This window comes from Ursus americanus, chromosome 6 (assembly GCF_024610735.1).
Source record: "Ursus americanus isolate L20-20 chromosome 6, mUrsAme1.1.p, whole genome shotgun sequence".
In the NCBI taxonomy this organism is placed as follows: domain Eukaryota; kingdom Metazoa; phylum Chordata; class Mammalia; order Carnivora; family Ursidae; genus Ursus; species Ursus americanus.
In genome coordinates this window covers 49,507,016-49,528,056 of record NC_142132.1, presented here as the reverse complement: position 1 = coordinate 49,528,056, position 21,041 = coordinate 49,507,016, and the positions used below count along the sequence as shown (strand labels likewise).

The 21,041-nt window shown below is 44.1% G+C and overlaps 1 protein-coding gene across 7 annotated transcripts in view; it reads left to right on the top strand.

Annotated features, from left to right (window-relative positions):
- Positions 1–21,041, top strand: part of LRMDA (leucine rich melanocyte differentiation associated) — a 1,014,087-nt gene that overhangs the window by 636,043 nt on the left and 357,003 nt on the right. The window contains exons 6-7 of one of the 7 annotated variants that reach the window (XM_087863002.1): positions 1,662–1,771; positions 2,751–5,747. The exons of 5 other annotated variants lie outside the window; for them this stretch is intronic. In XM_087863002.1, the coding sequence (XP_087719128.1) occupies positions 1,662–1,748 (87 nt within the window). In that variant the 3' untranslated portion in view covers positions 1,749–1,771; positions 2,751–5,747. Of the gene's footprint in view, positions 1–1,661; positions 1,772–2,750; positions 5,748–21,041 lie in introns of those variants that run through there. One more of the 7 variants, XR_015724813.1, reaches the window with a different exon arrangement.

The window sequence follows — 21,041 nt, the reverse complement described above, 5'->3', positions numbered from 1 at the left end:
ATGAGTTATTTGGAACACAATGAACAATCTAGGCCAAGTCGAAATACACAGCCAAGATTCAGAAGCAACCCATAGTGTCTGAGAGGATCCAAGACTTGCCCCAAAGGCTCTGAACAGGAGTCTAGGCTCTTCTGATATGTGAATTGTGTGGGGAGGTGGCAGGTACTGTTGGGGGGGGGGGGGCGGAAGGTAGAGAGGGACAAGGTTTTTATTAAAAGGGCCTCTAGAGAATTCCCCTTCTTTACTGGGCTGAAATTTCTCTGGGCTTAGGGAATTTTTAGGCATTGCCTCACATGAGAAATGGAAGAGATAGGTGGGAGGGAAGACGAGTGGAAAATAGTCTGTAATTGGTCCCAAGTCACAGCAGGGCACCAGGAAAGTCATTTTCCAACGGTCCTCTTTTCCTGCTGTGTTGTTTTCTTAGCAATGAAGAGCCCCCTTCTCTTACCTCGTCCCCCCATTTCTCATCCATAACAGGAAGGGCAGTGTTTCTAGAGAACATGATGGGTGTCCAGATGATAGCTACCCTTAGGCCGTGGCAAGGGAAGCCGCTGTCCCCAGCCTCCCTTGGATGCCATGTGTGTGTCCCAGTCACAAGTTCACAGGTAAAAGTGAAAAGTTACTCTGGTTTTCTCTTCCAAAGAAAGCTGTCTGCTCGCCATGGCAACCTTTTCCTGGGGTCTCCGGCTGTCAAGAACGGGGTGCAAAGTTCACAGAACTCAGCTTTGTGCTTTCCTCTCTTCGTGTCCTTTATTTCCCCGCCCCCCCCCCCCTATTTGAAGGGATGGAGGCTGGTTTGCAGCACTATTTAAAGTGAAGATGCGAAATGAAAAGTTCCTCGTTTTAAGTTGGTGCTTATACAAAGCTGCTTTGTGGTTTTTTTCGGCCTGTCAGACTTGTCAGGCCTAGTAAGAAAAAGTATATTGTTTCCAGCACTTGGATTCCTTTCTCCCTGACATCTGCCACTCTGTAAAGATGATAAATTCCTGCCTCATTAGCCAAGGGTGTGGGATTACAGGCTGACAACACATTAATCACCAGCCTCTGTGGCAGGCTGACTAGCAATAGGCATTGTTAACAAAACTTTTCTAATATGTCACTCTTCTCTATGACAGCCTGTAATCAATCATTGTGATTGACGGCGCTGATAGATTACACTATTTATACTTTGTGTAATGAAAGATAGTGTTTCCACCTACTGTCATTTCTAGGCTAGTGGTGGAGGATCAGGGAATAGAAACAAACATAACAACAGGGCAAGTCCTCATCGCCCCAAAATATCCGCAGAAATACCCCACCTTCCCGAGTCCCAGGCCCAGCTTCCACATTCGGAAATGAAAAAGGCAGCATGGTGGCCCTTTGGCAATCACTCTGGGATGAGGGGTACTGGCAGGGGAACCCGGAAGGATGGAAGCATTTGGGACTGGCACAGAGAGATCTCTTTGCGATGGATATGATCCTCGGTACCGAAAGGTCAAGTTTGCACAGGTAGAAGATTCCCCCAGAAGCCCCTCTCTTGCCCTCATCAGCCTACGTGTGTGCTGCTGAGCATTCAGCTCCTCCTCCCCTGCCAGATGAGAGATGATTTAGATGTTGATAAAATATTTGTTCTTTCCTGGCTCCGAGGGCAAATATTATCCTTGTTTCCCATAATCATACAGCGCTGCAAAAGTCAACAGCACCCGGAGCGAGTACAAAACCAATACTCGGAGAGGAGCCCTTTGCTGGGACTTGCTTTTCCCCTTTGAAGCTCAGAAAAACTGCAACTAGGGTAAGAATGAATGAATCAGCGGAGTTAAAATGTATTCTGACTCTCACGTACCGGGTATTTGCGGAGGGTCCTTTCGGTAATTTTTATTGTGATCCGGAAAGAATTCATAAAGGATACAGGCTATTTTTGACTTGAGTGAAGGTGTAATTTCAATAAAGTGGCAAGAGAGGATGATCCTTGGACTGGCCTCCGTAGAGGAGGGGTGCCGTCCTTGTGGGGGGGCTCATCTCCAGCCAGTTGAGTACACATGCCTGTTTTAATGGATCATTTTATTTTATCTTCCTTGCTGTGGATTAAGCACAGGAAAATTCTCCTTTATTAAAGTTCTTAAAGGTTCATCAATGTACATGGCGTTTGCCTCTTTAGTCCAGGCATAGGTCTGTGAGTCCCAGCCTTGTCATTACGTGGGTGTTGGGTCTGCCTGTCTCTGAATGTATTTTTGAGGATTGCAAGGCAGAGAGGGGAGGGAAGAAAGGAAGCAAAGAATTGTCCTCCTTCTCCTGAATGTTGTGGTCTTGGTAGGCATTCGATACTCCATGTTGCTCTGCCAGTTGGCAAAGCAAAAGGAACCTGAGACCTACCCCCAGTGAAACTGCTTTAGACGAGGGTGAGGCGGGGGGAGGCGCAGGGAGCCAGCGGAGCTAAACTTTAATCTCTCTGTGAAGTTTGAGTGAGCCCAGGATGATTAATGAGAGAGCAGACCATCTGATTAAGCCCCTCCGTGTCATAGGACATGATTAGTAGGTGACAGAGACGGTAACAGTATCCAGCCAAACCCTTGTTTCTTTCACAGCTCCGGCTGTTATATGATTAATGTCCCCAAGGGCTATCTTGGGGTCAGGCAGGGGAACCTGTCAGAACAGGTGGAAGTGACAAAATGGGCAGAAACTCCTTAGGGGGGACGGGAGTGGTGAGGGAGAGAATGGAGGGGGGGCAGGGCAGCCAGATGGAGCCTGCGACCTTTCTCTGATCCGAGCAGGCTCAGAGAGCATCACGGGAATGGAAACAAGGAAGAATCACAAAACTGCAGATGTTTCCCAGGTCCTGGATGCAGCAAGTACCGCCAGCTCGGACGTGCAGAAAGCACAGGGTGACATGGCGAGTTATCACTGGCGGCTTATGGGCTGGGCTGGGCTGGGCTGGGGCCCCTCTGGCCCTGAGGGCACTAATGTGGGAAGCCCGCACATGTGCCTGTGTGAGCATGTGTGTTCCTTCAGATGTACTAGAACAAGTCCTCACTGTACTAGGGGGATTAAGTGCATCTCAAACAGGTAGAACTGTTATTTCAAGTTACTGCTTTCTGGGACCTGGACCTATAAACTATCTTGAATGTCTTTCTTAGAAAAGATAATGTGGAGGGTTAGAATGGATTCATAGAATTACAGCTTTTTAGAGCTGGAGAGAACTGTAGAAATCTTTCATTCAGGTCACCTAGATTATAGGTGAAGAAACCAAGGCTCAGAGAAGGTAAGTGACTTGCCTGGTAGAAGTCGGGACTAGGACCCCAGTCTTCTTATTCCCAGTTTCATATAACAATACTTGGTGAATCTACTGATACATTATTATTATTATTATTATTATTATTATTATTATTATTATTATTATTATGAAATGTGAGTTTCCCAGGAAGATTTTGGCTTTTACTTCCCTTATCATATTCCCACCTTCCCTTCCTAGGGGCATGGTGGCCTCAAGGTCAAAGGTTCAAACCCCAGTTGAAGTAGAGTCTCGCTGAGTACCCTTGGGACAAGCAGTCTTCTCAGATGTCCTCTCTGAGAGAAAGGCTGGGCTCTTAAGGCAGCCATTTTGATTGATGAGATTTGTGATGGTGGCCATTTTGACTAAAAGAAAAACTGGATTTTGTTGAGGTTCATATGGCAAGTCTTGCTTCTTTCCTTACACTTTTAATATTCTCTCTGTTCATGACCCATGTTGGAGAGTCATTCCAGGGCTGTAATGGGGTCTGCTAGAACTTTCATCTTCAACCATTTTCCTTGGCTCCCAGATTCCCTCTCTGCTGTACACATCGATCTGATAACTCTTGCTCTTGTGGCCACACAGGAATAATAGTAACTGGGTTAGCACTTGGACTGTAGTAACCAGCTGCCTGCATCTACTTGATCTCCAGTGCAGGAGTTTACAAACTGGGCATCTTTTCTAGGTAGGAAATAGATCACCTTTCAGTATGGCTTTGTTTGTGCAAACTTAACAGTCCGAGACGGTCTCAAATGAGTCACAGACTTAATAGCAAAACCACGTTGTGTCATGATCACAAAGGGAGAAGGAATGATGGAGATTATATTGGATTTTACTGGATTACATCAGCAAGAGAGTGGTTGGATAAGAGACGCAACCAAGTCATGTTAATGCTTCATTCTCCACGAAGTGGTTCATTATGTGGCATTTTTATGTGGATTATGCTCAAATATCCTCTTTTCATTGTTAGAAAGACCCTAAAGGAGATCCACTTCACATGAGTCTTAAGTACAAACCTTCCTGGAGTTAACAGAGGCACTAGGGCAACATTATGGAACACGTGGCTTATAAGGAAGACCCTCTTAGAGGTGGCTTCTCCCTGGGCTAAGATTTCACCATATCAGTTTGGGGAGGTCAGGTATGGATATATAAATGCTCTTTAGTTTTAGGGTCCTGATATTTGATTTATGCCATATATTTCACCCTAGCATCAGACAGTTTTACCAGGAAAATCAGAAGAGTGACCTGGAGGTCCAAGAGCACTCGTTTGAAGATTGGCCCTTGTGGTCTTTCAGGGAGTCATACAGAAGGTTGAGTTACTTCACAAAGGGAATCATCCAAGACCAAACCCTTCCATGAACTGATAAAGAGTTTGGGAAAACTGGCAGACATGGCACGAAATGATGGCCAGACATTAGTGTAGCGTTCAGTATATTGGCAGAAGTTCTGTTGTGGTGTGTTCTTGATGGTGGCATGGTGATGTTATTTAGTATAGAATGAATTGGTATTCTTGGTGAATCATGAACTTCTCATGCCTTTCTCCTATTGCTATGTATGTTGAGATGCCAAAAACTGAGCCCCTCATAACCTACAAAAAGAAACCCCCCCCTTTTTTTTTCCAGAGGTTGACCCATTCTCTCTGTGTGCATTGCTTTATGGTAGAGACTTTAGGGAAGCCATAGTGTTGTGGAGGTGGCTCCAGGCTTTGCTGTGGGTTGAGTTCAGATATATTTTGGGGTCTCACCATGACTCAGTGGTAAAATTTGGGAATCATTTTATCAGAGAGGCCACAAGCAAATGTCTACTGCTGATAAAGTACTGAAGTTGGTGAATGACATATAGTCATGCATGTAAATTAGAGCAGATTCACATTGTTTGCCTTCTTCTATAATTTCTTGAGCAGAGAGAAAGGTGTACAGTTGATTACTTCAGAAGGAATGGCATCTCACCTTATATGATCCCCTGAGTGTGAGTTGGCCTCACCTAAAGTCATCTACCACGTGTTTCAGCAGAGAAATGTTTGAGGACCACTATGTTAGGATGTGGTGTGCTCATTTTATTACCCAACCAGAAGGTGTGGCAAATAATTTAATGAAGGACAGCAACTATTCTGGATGATAGATACTTCCTTACGTAAAAGCAAAGAGACCTGTATTTAAAATTCAAGCAATGCCAGCCTATGTTCATTTGAGGCTAATGCATATACAAGATTTAACCCATTCATGAAAGGGTGGAAATGTATGAGAAGTTTAGAGTATAGGAGATGTTCACTTATCTTGCAACAGATGACCATTCTCTGGCCCCATAGTCTGGACTTCCAAGCCCAGGATGCCAAACCTTACCCTTTTTTAGGTGGAAAAACATCACAATCGTACCTTTTCCATCCTGTTATTTATATTTTGGAAGCTTTCTGGAAATGGATTCGTTCTGTATGTGATTGTTTAAAGAACTCAGACCGGAAAAATCAGCTTGTGTAAGTAACACTTTTTTTTTTTTTTTTGAGTGATTTTCTTTTTGCAGTTTGGAACTGGAGGCCAATGAAGTCCTCCCTGGTGCCCTGGTAGCTGCAGCCCCTCTTTTAGCATTTTTTCAAAGGGCACAGGCCAATCTGCCCAGAATGAGCTTGGAAAGGAAGGATGAAGTTCCTGATAATATGACACAAATTTCTTTACTTTTGCTCCTTATTTCATCTTAATTAGTCCCTGTAGAAAGGACTGATTTTTGAGAGGCTTGTAGTGAACATCTGTTGGTATTCCTGGGGTCATTCTTAGCCTGTCCTGTGTTTGACATTTCTTGTAGAAGAGGAGGCATTTGTTCACATTGACATTAGCTGCCTCTGTATCTCTTGGTGGTACAGATGGTCTGTGAATAAAGACATCAAGCTAATAGGCAAGATGACAAGCTTCAGTAGAGCTGGGGCTCCTCACACGTAAATGGCAGGGCAGCATAGATTGCTTCTGCTGCTGAGGCTGGGGTCTGTGGGTAGCAAAGCATGTGGAATAAGTTAAAAATGAAGAGCGATCCTGGAAAATGACTAGAAATCTCTCCCCGAGACTAGAAGGGCTTGCATTATTATTATTATTTTTTGGTCCGTACAGTATGTCAAGCTTCCAAGGCATGCAGAGTCAGGGGAAAAAGGCGGAAACCGGATTTTCTGCCCATTCTGCTACCATACATTTCTCTCCTCTGAATTAGCCATGCAGATACTAATGGAGGCTTGCAAATCTCAGAAGGGAGCTATTGTTCTCACTTCCTGGGTGAAGTATGTCCCTGCTTCTCCTTCCATCACAGCCGCTCTCAATTCCAGAGGCGGAATATTTTCCTCCCCGAATCCGTATTTTCCCGAAGGACCTCCAGGAAAGCAGCACTCTGGAACCTTGTAATTCTGTTCATTCCAGAGGTTCTGGGCTTTCTCCCAAATGCACATCCTACTTTATTATAATAATCCATCTTGGCTTTGGCACATGTATATTTATCTTAATTTATTTTAGTCCATTTATATTTTAATCATGACCTATCTGTTAGGACAAAGAAGTTTTTCGGTTGAGTGTGAATTGCTGCAAGTCTGAAGGGCAGCTTCCAGGTTCTGGTGTTGGGTGGACAAGACCTTCACTGGTCCCCATTCTTTCATCAGCGTCAGTTGTATCCTTTCAGCTTCCTTCTTCCCCGATGCTGGAATCCTAATCTTTCCATCCATCCTCGTTACGGTAGCCCCCATGGACTCTATTACCTTAGTCACTTTTCTTGTTTTGTCCTAGACTCTCTTTAGTCCTCGACTTCTTTTTTTTCCCCCCTCCATTTGGGCATGGGTGACATGTCTGTATGTGTATGTTGATTTCTAATTTTTATACCCTACCTTGTTTCATGGATAATGTGAGGTGAGGTGACTAATAAGAATAAAAACTGTAAAACAAAAATAGGACCTTGCCAGTACAAGGGAACATATTTTAAAGGGGAAATAACAGAGGAAATGCTTATCTACAATACGAAGACTAAACAGTACATGCTGTTCCTGGTGGGTCGGTATAGATCAGGATTATTTGGAACTCATACATACCAAGGACTTGAGTCAAGACCAGTACCTTTTCATGCAGAGGGAAAAATTAACTATGGTCCTGGGTAGGTAAATAAAAATATAATTCATTGCCTGCATGATTGCTCTTTCTTTATCTTGGCTATTAGTCGGTATTGGGTTCTTGTATGTGATCTTCACCTGCCCACACATAGGATCTCAATTTGCCAGCTCAAGTAAATGAATTATCGTCTTTGGAGAGTCTTATCTGGGAGGGGGGGAAAAGGAGATATGATGAAGAAGAGACCAAAGAGAGAACAGAGATGAGTGGAAGGAAAGAGGAAGGAGAGAAGGAGAGTATCCTCTAATTAGCCTGGATAATGGTAAGATTGATGAGGTGTTCTAGTTAATGAGGCAGTTAGCGGGCAGAGTAGTTGTTCCATCTTACCAGAATACCTAAGAGGGCTTGAGGTGCCATTATGAGAAGCTGAATCTGATATTTAAGGAGGAGGGAGAATTGGGCTTCTAAAAGTCTGAGGCCAGAAACCAGTCAAAACACACTTGCCTGGAATCTGTTGATGCAGGTCATATGGGGACATGGCCCTGCCTTTGTTTCTCCATGGGTACTGTGTCCTGGCCCCCTATTTCAACCCTGTCAACCCCTGACTGGGTTGTCATGAAATGAGCAGAACCTGCTCCCCTTACTTCATCCTCTCATGCCGGTTCTGTTCTTTTTTCTTCCCTTCCCCCTTCCCTTTCCTTTTTCCTTCCCTTTTTCCTTTTCTTTTCTCTTTTCTTTTTCCTTTTCTTTTTCCCTTTCTTCTTTCTTTTCTCTTTTCTCTTCTCTTCTCTTCTCTTCTTTTCTTTCTTTTCTTTTCTTTTCTTTTCTTTTCTTTTCTTTTCTTTTCTTTTCTTTTCTTTTCTTTTCTCTATTCTTCCACCTCTCAGTCACTGTGAGGTGTCATTGTTGCTGCTTCTCCATTATGGTGAACTACTCTGAAATGAGAACCATGTCTCTACCATTAGATTCAGCTCTCCTCTGGAAGGAGTCTGTATCTTTCTTTCAGACTGCAGTCTCCATATTGATGGTAATCAGTGTCTTTGGGGGAGCTGCTGAAAGTGAGCAAATGATTCCTCTCCTCTTTTCTTCTCTGAATCACCATGATTCCCATCAAGGATTCTGTATCTCTTCATTCCACAAATATTTATTGAGACCTGTTATGTGCCAGGCATTGTTCATAGAGACTGGGTTCCTTCTGAAGTGGGGGTGACAAGAGAGACAGATAATAAGTAAGTAGATAAATAAATTTATGTCAAACAGGGTAACATGGAGGGGGAATACAGGGAAGTGATGTTGTTTCATGTAAGGTAGTCAAAGGTGGTCTTTCTGAGAAGGTGATATTTGATGGCAGAAATGTATAGTTATTTGGGCAGGGGAATGAGAATTCCAAACAGAGGGAATAGCAAGTACATTTTCTGTTTTGGTATCTCCAAGGGAGTGCATGACCGGGAGCATTGTCCGGTGGGGGGTGGGGGTGGGCAGAGACACCTGATCGTCTCACATCTCAGAATCTGATGCTCTAACACCTGCTGTGGCAGATTGTCTCCTGTTTGGGGTGGGTCCAGGCTCAGCTGGCATCAGCAGCCATGGGCACCTCCAGGTGGCTTCCTCTTTCCACCTGTCCGTGGAGTCTTTTAGGACTCTAGAACCAGATGGTCCGGATAAATATTGTAACCTTGACACTTAATACTTTTGTCTGGTTAGGAAAACGATTTAACTTTTTTGGGTTTCCTCATCTGTAAAATAATTGTCCCTGGCTCAGAGATAGTAAATGAGTTAATACGTGGAAGTGCTTAGAATATAGCCTGCCCAGAGTAAGTGCTCTACAAATGTCGGCTGCCATTACTACTGTTGTTCTTGATTTGTTTTAGCAAATAAATAAAAATCTTTCCTTTATTTTAAGGACAGCCTCCTCCTCCTGAAGCTGCTTATCCTCTTGCTCACCTGCAAAAATGGGTGGACTTGAACATGAACGAACTCTTAAGTTTTCACCAGACCTGCCTTTCTGGATCCTGCTCTGAGTCACATTGAGCATACCCTCACCTGGTGGCTACAGAGCTGATTCTGTGCTTACATTCCTTTTTCCTCCTCGTGAGTCACCAAGGCTAGTCTTTTCTCCACAGGAAGTTCCTTCAGGTCATAGATGAAGGCTCTACCTGTTTTATGTCTCCTGAATCACCTAGGACAGATCTGAAGAGTGCCTAGATCTGGGTGCTTTACTCTGCTAATTGTGGGTTCCAGAAAAATGCAGTCCCTTCATGCCATCTAGCTTTCTTCAGCGTGACTCTTCCTGCTTCATGCTGTTTCCTGGTGGGAGCAGCATAGTACGGCAACAGACAGATCTCAGACGCGGGATTCACACTGTCTGGGCTTGAATTCTATTGGCTCTGTGCCTTTGGAGATAGTAATGATCTTTACATTATTAGGAGGGTTAACGAGTCGGTACATGCAAAGCACTTAGAAAAAACTATATGATGAGTGGTCTACAGGTGGTAATCATTGATATTGTTGTTTGCTGTTATTATTGTTAGTAATACTCTTCCAGTTGTGTTTTATACATAGAAGAGTTTTAGAATCAGGAAGGTTAGGGTAGAGCCAGCTTCTCTCAAGATAAAACCTGGAAGTCATTCTTTCCCTAAACAATGGGTATGAGGCAGCACTCAGTTGCATCTAAGAAGCTGGCATGAGCTACAGGATTCTGGCTGGTGGGTGGCAATGCCTCGTGGTCTTGTCTCATGGTCTAATTAGTTGTTTCAGTTTTCTGTCACCTCCACGATTATAGGTTTCTTGAGATGCTTTGCCATCTTCCTGTGCACCTCAAACTCTGTGTCATGTTAGGGTATACAGCAAATATTTGCAGAATTAACAACTGGTGGGATGGATAGATGGGTGGATGGGGTGAATGAGAGATGAGGCTTCTCTATATTATTATGACTATTATGATTATTATTACTGATTACCAAAGAGGTAAGAGTCTTTTGGCTTATTTCTCCTCACCACCACATCTTAATCTTCCTTTAATTCTTGCTTTCCTCTTTGACTTACTCCTTGCTTTCCTCTTCCCGTGCCGGCTCTCCCATTGTCTCTGGACCCAAACATGGCGCTCCTTGCCTACTATTTTCTCTCTCTCTTTTTTTTTCTCAAATATTTTATTTATTTTTTTGACAGAGAGAGAGACAGCCAGCGAGAGAGGGAACACAAGCAGGGGGAGTGGGAGAGGAAGAAGCAGGCTCCCAGAGAAGGAGCCTGATGCGGGGCTCGATCCCAGAATGCCAGGATCATACCCTGAGCCAAAGGCAGACGCTTAAGGACTGAGCCACCCAGGTGCCCCTACTATTTTCTCTTTTTATCCTCACTATCAAGTACCGAGTACTCCCCAAATCCCTTGAAGGTCCAAATCAAGAGCATTCACAGTGTGGTGACCCAGGTGAAAGGAGTTGAGGTTTTGCTCTCTTCCCTGGGTGTCTGTTCCCCAGGATGACCCAGAATCACTTGCTCGGGTAACAGGACAATGAGCCCCACCTCTTTCACTTTGACACCCTTTGCGTCAATGTTTTGCTAGCAGTCTTTGCCAAGTGTATCATGGCTGAAATTGATGCTGCCAGCACACATGAAACTCACACCTTTTCTCAGGCAGCCTCTCTCCGCTCTGCACTTACTGCCGTTTAAATGTCACCACTATTGAACAAACAGTGGAGTAATGTGTCGGGAAGACAGCTAATGCTATATTTTGGTAAGTTCTTACCAAATGCCTCTGGCAAGCTATTTGCCTTTGATAAAGAGAATTCTAGTCTTGTTGGTGAAACTCAATAGTAATTATACCAGGCCAAACCCTCGGGACTTAGGCCCCTGTGGGAGTCCTGATGCAGCCCTTTTGGCCACAGAGTAAATGGAGGTTGGGCCAGTGTCCTCAACACCAGCAAGGCTAGGTAGTTTCTTTTCAGAAATTGACGGCTCCCCATAACTCTGAGAAGCACTCACTTTTGGGGCCTTGGTTTAACTCTCTGGAAAGCGAACTTCCATGCCTTGTTAGCCTACTTCTTAAATAATCTCACCAGGTATCAGTGGACAATCACTCTGTGGGTAGGTCATAAACAGTGACTGGGAGTTACCTAGCCCCCATCGTTTTCATCATAAAAGCAGGAATCTGGGGCCGTATTTTCGGTTGAAAAATTAGTGGCATTAATCATTATTCCTTGTGATATTTCTAGTTAGCTAAGAAGGTCTTTTTAGGAAGTATCTTTTAAATCAGGATGTTAAGAAGCTGGAACTCAAAGAGATTAGAATCTAGATTTTTTTTTCTGATTCAAATTATCTTTTTTTTCTTTAGACCTTCGAAGAAGGCAAATGAGATCGTATTTATTTCTCTTATTTCCCTCCTCTGTAAACACTTAGCTGGTGTTATTCATTTGAGCTGACTTACAATAGAAATAGCAAACCTCTTCCACTTAACTTCTTTCTGTTAACATTTTTGCAGGGGGGTTGAGGTAGGTAGAGGGAAGTTTAGACAGGTGAATATCTTCCTATTTGGGGCTTCAGGGTGTGTGGAGATGGTTTGGAGAATTTTCATCTTCCGAGGCCCCTCTCTTTACAAACCACAACACTCCGTAATAAAGTTACCTCCTATTCACCTAAATGCTGATGAAATATTGTTTATGAGGACAGCTTGCTCTAAGGTATGCATATTTGGAAGTTCTGTTTACTAAATAGATTTCGAGGATCTATCTTTACTCATTGTCTCACACCTGCAACGATGAAAGATTCTTTAACAAAAATTATTCAGCATGCACTGATGACTAAGTAGGTACCCAGAGTAAAATCACCTACCATCTGTCAAGGCAGAAAACCAAAGTAAGTAAAGGTGGGGGGGTAGAGGTGGGGAGGTTCCCTACGGGACAGGTCTCTCGCCTAGGGAGGAGGCTGTGACAGCTGATAGTGTCGGTTTCTGGTGATCATGCCCGCATCCAGCTGGGGGTCAGAACTTCAAGCAAGCCACCCAAGGGTGGAACAGCGCCAGGCTGTTTCTGTGAAGAAAGCATCTCTGTCCACTCGCAGAATATCACCCAGCATGTTTCGTGTGTCCTACTTGTGTGGGTAATTCCTTCCCTAGCCATTGCTAAGTGAACAAACTCAATGTCTTGGCCACGTGTCCTAATTTGTTCCTTGAGGGCTTAAGGAAAGAGGGGAGAGTGATAAAGGCCCTACACTGAGAAGTCACCTTCCTCTCCCATATGCCTTCAGACAGCCACGGGATGCAGTGATGTGCAACAGAGGAGTGTTAAGAAATCCTGTTGGGCTTTGACATTCAAACTCCACTAGCGCAAATGGACAGAGAAAAGGGCTATCCTAACAAATTTATGAATTGACCCTGAGACGGATCACCGTGAAAGAAGCCAGCTGTATGGCTTATTTGACCTCAGGAATGTTGAAGATGTTCATGATGGAGCCGGCTTTTTCGTTCACCATTGATCCAGGAGGGTTTACCTTCTCCCTTCCTCTCCACATTGTAGATCGAATGTCATTGTCATGCAAGAATCTTGGCTTTTTTGTTTTTACTCACAATTGCTGATAATCCATAAGCATTCTATGTGCATCAACCTCTTTTTTTTTTTTCCTTCATGAAAACATTTCTTTGTTCGATGCTCTGTGGCTGTGGGAGCTGTGGAACTGCTAGTAGGGCTCTTTTAGGTAGCAGGAGGAATATTGAAAAGAAATATGGAAAAACAGCGAGTGTGCTCATACGGTGGGTCCGTCCTCCCTCCCTCCACCTGCCAGGTGTTTTTCCCTGCTCATTACCTTGCTCCCTCCTCTCAATAACCTGTTTCTCGTCTCCTTTGTTTCTCTCCACTTCTGCTCCCATACTATTATCTTTCCATCTTGTGCATTTTGTTCTTCCCGGTGCTCTCGCAAGGGATCTCGTACGCTGCTGACCAACCTGCTGGAGGGTTGCTTTTAGTTCAGGCTTTCATTTGAGCCATTTCGCTATGGGCGGAGATGAGGAGTTGCATGTGAAAAGCCGCTAGAGAGCTATGGTTATGACAGGCGCTCTGCATGAAACAAGAAAAGAATGATTTCGGGCAAAAGGCTCTCAGCATTCTTCCTGATTCCATTGCCAACCAAAAACCACCCTAAGCGGATTGTGCAGAAAGTAGGGTACTCCTCAGATCAGATACCTGGCGACGTGTTTCCTGAAATTGAGCCTGGGAAGCAGATTCTGACTTTTCAGGCTCCTTGCTCATAAAGCCAACCACGTGTATACAAAGTTGTTTGCTCACAGAGGGAATGCCAAATGGATGCTCGCTGTGCAGCCGTTATGAGCACTGACATTTGCTGAGGGGAACATCAGGATTCCGTGTACCTGCTTAACCGTGGTGGCTTGTGCTCGTGGGAATAAGGTCATTTTTCTTCATACTGGTATTGCTAAATAATCTTAATAAGTGTGTGATCTTGTGCTCTAAGACTAAAGGCTATCTCAGAAATATGTGTGAATGTGTACACACACACACACACACACACACACACACACACACAGTAGAAGCACTCTACTCAACTACTTTGCATTTCACCAACCTGTATACTAACACCTGCCATTCTTCCATGGAACATACTCGTGGATGCAGAGTCACCCTACATATGCGCAGCTGGCAGGCTCTCTCCTCACTCAACCAGGCACTTCCGGTCTCACCAGGTGAACTGTATATGTGCCAAGAGTCAGTTGAATCTGTTCCCAAAACTAGTTATGTTAGTTATGTTTATATTACAATAATGCAGTTTAATTAAATGTTCTAAAACCAATGAAATATGAGAGTGCAGAGGATTTTTTTTTTCATGAAAACTAAGATGTAAGACTGGATGATGTTTGATTTAAAAAAATACAATCAATTAAGTGTGGACAAGGCAGCTCTAAAAACTTGAAAGAAGAAAAAAAAAACCCATAAAATTCTAGAAGGAGTCTATACTCAGATTGCCTTGCAAGAGCTTTTAAGTTCTATTTCCCCTTTAAAGAAAACAAAACGGGAAATTTTAGAAGCTGTATAATGAGAGTGGTCTTGCAAAAGAGTCCATGATAACATGGGGGAGGAAAAATAATTTTCCCTTCAACCTTCTAGGTTCTTGGCTGAGATACCCTGCTATAAAAACAAATAAACAAATTAATAGAACAACAAAGGAAAGTTTAATAACATGTGTACCTTCTTAATACATGGGAGATACTCAGGAAAACTGAGTAACCCTCTCCCTGTGCGCCTGAGGGCCCAAGCCACCACCTTAAATACAATCTCCAGCTAAGGATAAGAGGTGTTTAGGATACCTGGGTGGCTCAATCGGTTAAGCGTCTGCCTTCAGCTCAGGTCATGATCCCAAGGTCCTGGGCTCGAGTCCCACATCAGGCTCCTTGCTCAGTGGAGAGCCCCTGCTTCTCCCTCAGCCTGCTGCTCCCCCTGCTTGTGCTTTCTCTCTCTCTCTGATAAATAAATAAATAAATAAATAAATAAATAAATAAATAAATAAATAAAATATTAAAAAAAGAAAAAAGAAGAGGTGTTGGGGGTGTGAGGCAGAAGGAGACCAGTTATGGGAGGTGACCAGGAAAGGTCAGTAAATAAGGGTAAGGTTGTTGTGTGGATTTAAGTCCTTGCCTTCTGTATTTATAAGAGTTTCTAAAGATTTAGCCATTCTTCTCTTCTGGTACAGAGAGAGAGAGAAACCCTCACAATTGGAGATTTTCCTTATAAATGTAAATGTCTCTTACAAACAGGTCACTTCTTGGTTTTTAGAGCTTCTCCCTTGTGTATTGTGTTTTAAAAATAATCAGCGTGTTTTTGTTCATTTATTTTGTTTTTTAGATTCCACATATAAGTGAAGTCATATGGTATTTGTCTTTCTCTGTCTGACTTATTTCACTTAGCATATACCTGAAACTAATATAGCATTGTCAACTCTACTTCAGTAATGAATAAAAAATAATAACAATCAGTGTAAAATCATCCTTATGCCAAAGAGGCGTATTTTGGGATGACAAAGTCTGCTCCCCTTCATTAAACTATGCAAAAGAAAAGGCCTAGCATGTACCAGGAGATGGGCAAATTAGTTTGATTCCCATGATTTAAATTTAAATAAAATGCTTAAGTACAGGGGTAGCATTTCAATCGACTTTTTCTGTTGTGTTTTTTTTTGTTTGGTTTGATATTTATTTATTTATTTACTGCCTAACCAACTACAAGCTCAGAGCATAATATTTAAAGTAGTCTTGCTCTAATACTTGCCTGTGAAATTGAAGTCAGGTAGTTGTATTGGGAGGAGAAAGGAGAGAACTGGCAAAGAAAATCAATTAATTCTCCAACAACTTGTCAGCTTTTTTTTCTTCTTCTTCTTTGGCCATAGAGCTCTGGCTCTAGATAGTAATGGTTAAAGCAGACATTTTCTTGGAGGTTATGTATAGAGGGGAATGAGAGTTTCCAAAATCCTGGGACAGCACCAAAGTCTGCCGCTGGGTTCCTGCGTAAGTGTCCTGCATTTCCACCGGACACTCCTGGTGTCCAGAGTTTCCAGGGCAGTACAAATGGACGACATACAGGGGTCGTGTGGATGGGGACAAGGCAGAGCAGGAATTTGCAAGTTCCGTCAGCGCTCCCAGGTCAAGAATGTCGGAGGTGGCTTCAGGAATCTGGACCCTTATGTCAGCCCAGGCAGTTCTCTCATCAGCAAAGAGCACACCCTACTGCAGAAATTAAAAGCAAACTTTGTTTTTGACTAAGAGAATGTGTGGGAAGTGGTGGCTCCGTGAGAGAGGCCAGGTGCCAAATGAGCTCAAAATCAAGCCATTCCTTTGGCTTTACTCATGGATACAATTGATGTTTATGTTCCCTGATGTGAAAAAAAAGTGCCCTGGGATTCATCCCTGAAGTTCACCCCTCTGCGAAGATGCTCAAAGATTCTAGAGTGGCCGTGGAACAGTCTCTGCGAGTAGCAGTCCCCTGAGTACAAGGCAGGGGCTTTGTGTTGTGGATGTGACTTCCCTTGGTCTCCTCCCGAGCCTGACAGGGAGGTGCCCGTTAGAGACCTGTAACTTCGGTAGGACATACTCTGTGCAATGTGAATTAGCTGGCTAGAGGACCTCCTGTCTGTACTCCAAGGAACATCTTCTGTATCTTCACATCTGTGAAGGATGCCCGGTGGAGTCCCACTGGAGACTCACACACTTGAAGTAAAATAAACCTTCTGTCGCAAGTAAGAGAATGATAAATAATTTAAATATAATTTTAAAAATATAGATGGTTCTCTCCCTTTTTAGCACAATCAGGTATCCCCTATGGAGGATCACTGTGTTCTCAGAAATCGTTCTAGTCTACTTCTTGACCACCCTAAGTGGTGGCAGTGCTACCCAGTTCACAAACCAACCCTGTCTGGCTGGTGTGCTTTCCATTGTTGTCATTCATCTCTGGGCTGGCCTCCCTTTATGTCGCTCAAGCTCCCAGCTTGGCCACAGGTGTGCCTCCTTCCCGGAGAGCCCACCCCTCAGCCTGCCCGGACTCTTGCCTGCTCAGGCCTACCACCAGACTTTTCTTTCCTACTTCTACTCAAGCCATTGCCCATTTCCAGTGGGTAGAATACTATTTGTAGCTCCCACTGCAAAAATGGTTTAGAGACTTAACACCTGTCTCCTAAAATAGACCCTTATCTATTTAGGATTCTGCCGCAGAGCTGCTTGGGCGTATGGTTTTCAGCCATGCCCCTGTAGGGGCTGTACACACCACTGTGCTTGGGTGGGTGAGGGTAGGTTCTAAGAACAATCCAGAACCCCTCTAGTCCTGTTGTTAGACCAGGCTTGTTTATTGATCGTCTGTCCTTAAGTTTGAGCGTCCTCCCAGTCCAGTGCCCCATAGTCCTGCTCCTCACCATCTGATGTCTGTTTCTCCTCCTCCCCCAGCGCTCACACCTACACACACACACACACACACACACACACACATCCATCCACTGCTGTGTCTGCAAATGATATGAGAAGTGTTTTAGTGGGAAGTAATCTAAAGTAGAAATTAACAGTAGAACGTCTTTACCAGACTACCTGGGTTCAATTCCTGGCTTTTCACCGCACTAGCTTCATGATCCTGGGTGAATTATTTCACCTCTCTGATTTCAGTTTTGTCATGTAAAGTGGGATAAATGTACTGACCTTATAAGATTAGGAATAAGCAAGTTAGTGTCTGTACTTTGAACAGTGCCTGGTGTATGGTGAGAACTCGATGAACATTAACTGCCATCGTCAGTGTATCTGAACACCAACTACTGATGAAGTGGAAATTATTATTTTTTCCCATGACATTTCTCAGAGCTATCATAAACCAGTAGATGCAAAAAAACAGGGTTCAGGAGGACGAACCAGCTTTACACCCAACATCCCCTTAGATTCATCCAGGGTACTTTTTCCCCAGACACTTTTAGCCATTCATATTTGTAAATGATGACCTATTTCTAGCCCATCGAGCTATGGATAACCAAACCCATCTGGGCAGGCTGTTAGGGCAGGACCTCACCTCGGTTACTGAGTAATTCTATATTTTTAAAATGTCTTAGAATTCTTTGTATCTTGCAATTTTAATTGGGGGTTGATAGCAGGTTCTGATAACTTGTAAATAGAGACTGATCATTTGGTAGCCTGGCTTTCTATAAGTTGACTTTGTTAAAACAAAAACAAAAAAATCTCTGGTCGGAAGCTGCTGTTCAGTGAAACTAAGCCAGACTAGGTTTTCCCTTGTGTGTTACTCGGGGGTATATTGTTTCTCTGTAGATAGTTTGCATGACTATCGTGATAACCTTGCCTGTCTCCCTGCCTCCTGTCTCTGCCCAGCCTCACCTACCTCGTCCAATACAAACAGAGTACACTTCCCATGGCGCTGCTTTGTGCGTGTCTTTTTTTTTTTTGGTATGCAGAAAGGCAGTTAGGACCACCCCTTTGCCTACTGAAGAGGCTATTCACCATCCAGCAAAACCTAGTGCGGCAGGGAGCCTCATTTTCCACTGGCCCCTCACAATCTCGTGCTTCTGCCAAGTTGAACAGCTCCTGCTTGTCACAAATGCTCTCTGCTCTTCTGTCTGCCCTTCTCATCCCCCCACCCACTTTTCCAAAGTGTCTTCCTAACCAGCTTGCCACAGTCCAATTCATTTGTCAAGACTCAGAGTAAAGCCACTTCCCCCACGAATCTTTCTCTAATTCCTCTCTGTCAAATACAAGCCCCCCCTTGAAGTGCTGTAGCCCTCCATCTCCCATCATGTGTATATCCTAGATCATTAGCGGTGTGGGGTATAAGATCTCTTCAGTGGACATTTTTATGCTTAAATCTTGTACATATGTCTAATTATCACTTTAAGACAAATTCTTAGAAATATTTAAAGTCTTAGTGAATATTGCCAAAATGTCTTTTAGGCAGTATCAATCTGCTTGTTCTCTAATGTCTGTGTATCAGTGCGAATTTCCCCCCTAGTTTCTATTAACCTGGGTATTACTTTCCCCCTTACTTACAACTATTTTGATAAATTTAGAAAAGAAAAAAACCCCTTTCATTTTATTTCATGTTGCATTGATCTAATTTCTAGTGAGGCTGAACATTTCAAAAATGTGTTTATTAGCGAGGCACATTCTCTTTGAATTGTCTGTTGACAGGGCACTTGACACTTTATATCGTAGTATTTTTGTGAACTCATCAGCTACCAAGGATTCATGGGACGAACAGCTCTAGCTGTACTTTCAGCTTCAACCACCGTGCCTAGCACATGGTGGGTACATGGTAGACATTTGTTGAAAGATTGAGTGAATGAATATATATATGGCTGATGATTGTTCGTGTTCCACATTTTTTTAAAATGTAGAATCTAGTTCAATCTCTAGTCCAATTCAAGACACAAGTCTGGAAGGCAGCAGTTAGTCCTTCTTGCCACAGGCTCCGTCTGTGAGGTTGCTTGGGTGGTGGGGGGCAAGGTCAGGTTTGCAAACATTGAAGTAGGGAATAGGGGGCAGTCCGTGAATCTGGAACATAATGTGCTCTGTCGTTCCTACTTCTGGACCTCACCAAAATAGAGCTTGCCATCTCTGAGCCCAAGAAGCAGGAAGGCAAGGCAGAGCAGCCTCCCGTTTTGAGACAGGACTGATTTCAGCTGAGAAGGTGGGGTGACAAATTCGGGGACAGATACCTGACCATTAGGACTGAGTCTTCTTAGATGTTAGCTTGTAGAGGATGAAATCCAATAAAAGCCGGTTTATCTGGCATTCTCTCAAGCAGAACGTTTTTTTATAGCATCGTATCGGTTCGAGTGACCCTAAGGCACTGCAAGATGGTGTTCAGGGTCACTCTGGAGTCAAGGTCGTCTAGATATTACTGTTCTTTTGAAAATTGGTGATTGTGGCGCATGTGGTAATTTTCTCTTCCCCAGGACACCCGAGTAACCAAGAGCCAAGATTTCTACAGAGTGGAAGCATTTTGTGAGTGTGTGTGTGTGTGTGTGTGTGTGTGTATGTAGGTGAGCACAGGAGTGTGAGCACTGGGGTTGGTGGTAGGCAATGAGTTGGAATCAAGCCGGGGTGTGACACTTACAGAGTCTTGACCATTCATCAAGATTCTCAGATTTCACCAGGGGACCAGCACCTTCTAAGAGTGACTTAGCTTTGGAATGGGTTGGTTGAAGCAAGGGAAGTAAGGAAACCAAGACCTCTTCCGCTCTATGCTGGAAGTGTTCCTCAAGCTCATTTCATAAAGGAAATATGGGGTTGGGTTATTTTTATTGCTTTTTTTTTTTTTTTTTTTGTGAAGTAAAGAAAGCCGTAAGTGGTTTCTTCCTTGTGTGCAGGTAGCACACCCCGCCAACCTGGATCCTGTTGACAGATAATCGCCTGACAGCCGGCCCTTTGATGTTAAGCTTCACTTAGGCAGAAAGTTTCCCTGAGCCTCCCTAGCAGTGCTGGGTGGTCTTGTCTGTTCTCCTTCCCAGGAGCCTTGCCCAGGAAACCAATGCGTTCAAGGGCCCTGGGGGGCGGCGGGGGGTGGGTGTGATGGGGTCAGCAAACCCCAGGCCACTCTCCCAAGGGCGGAGAGCAAGGAGGAGCCCACAAACTCGGCTTAAAACAAACAAGTGCTAAATTAAAAAGAATGTTAAATACAGATCAGCTGCTTGGCTTCTGACAGCAGATTTAATTCTTCCCTCCTCTCACCTGATGGAGCTTCGCCTGCAGGGTTTGCATCAATTATCTGTCGACATGTGGAAAATGATTGATGAGCTGCCTGCGGCACTGGAGTACACTTTGTCAACCACTCATCATTTATACATCTTATCTCTGCCGGAACAAAAGATAGGACAGCCTCACGCTGCAGTTGGGGAGGGGAAGGGGGGAGATGAGAATAGGAGGTGAGGGAGGCAAGTCAGGAAAGCTATTGGGTGCCTATCGGGAGGGGCCGGGGTGCCGAGGCCCACCGCTCTTGACTCTGAGCTGTCTGGTCAGCCTGCTCTGCCCTTGCCACGGGCTCTGGTGTGGCCCAGACTCTTGTGCCACCCCTTCCAGAAGGGCCTGGGGGTCAAGGCACCGTGTGCTTTTTTAATTACAGCACCATCTCGGGGTGGGGGGGGGGGTTGAACACTGTTGTCTCCGTAGCAGCTGACCTTTCGCTTTAATCAGCCACTCGGAAGGCCAGGTTTGTAACCATCCCTGATAGAGAGGAGTCATGGCCCGG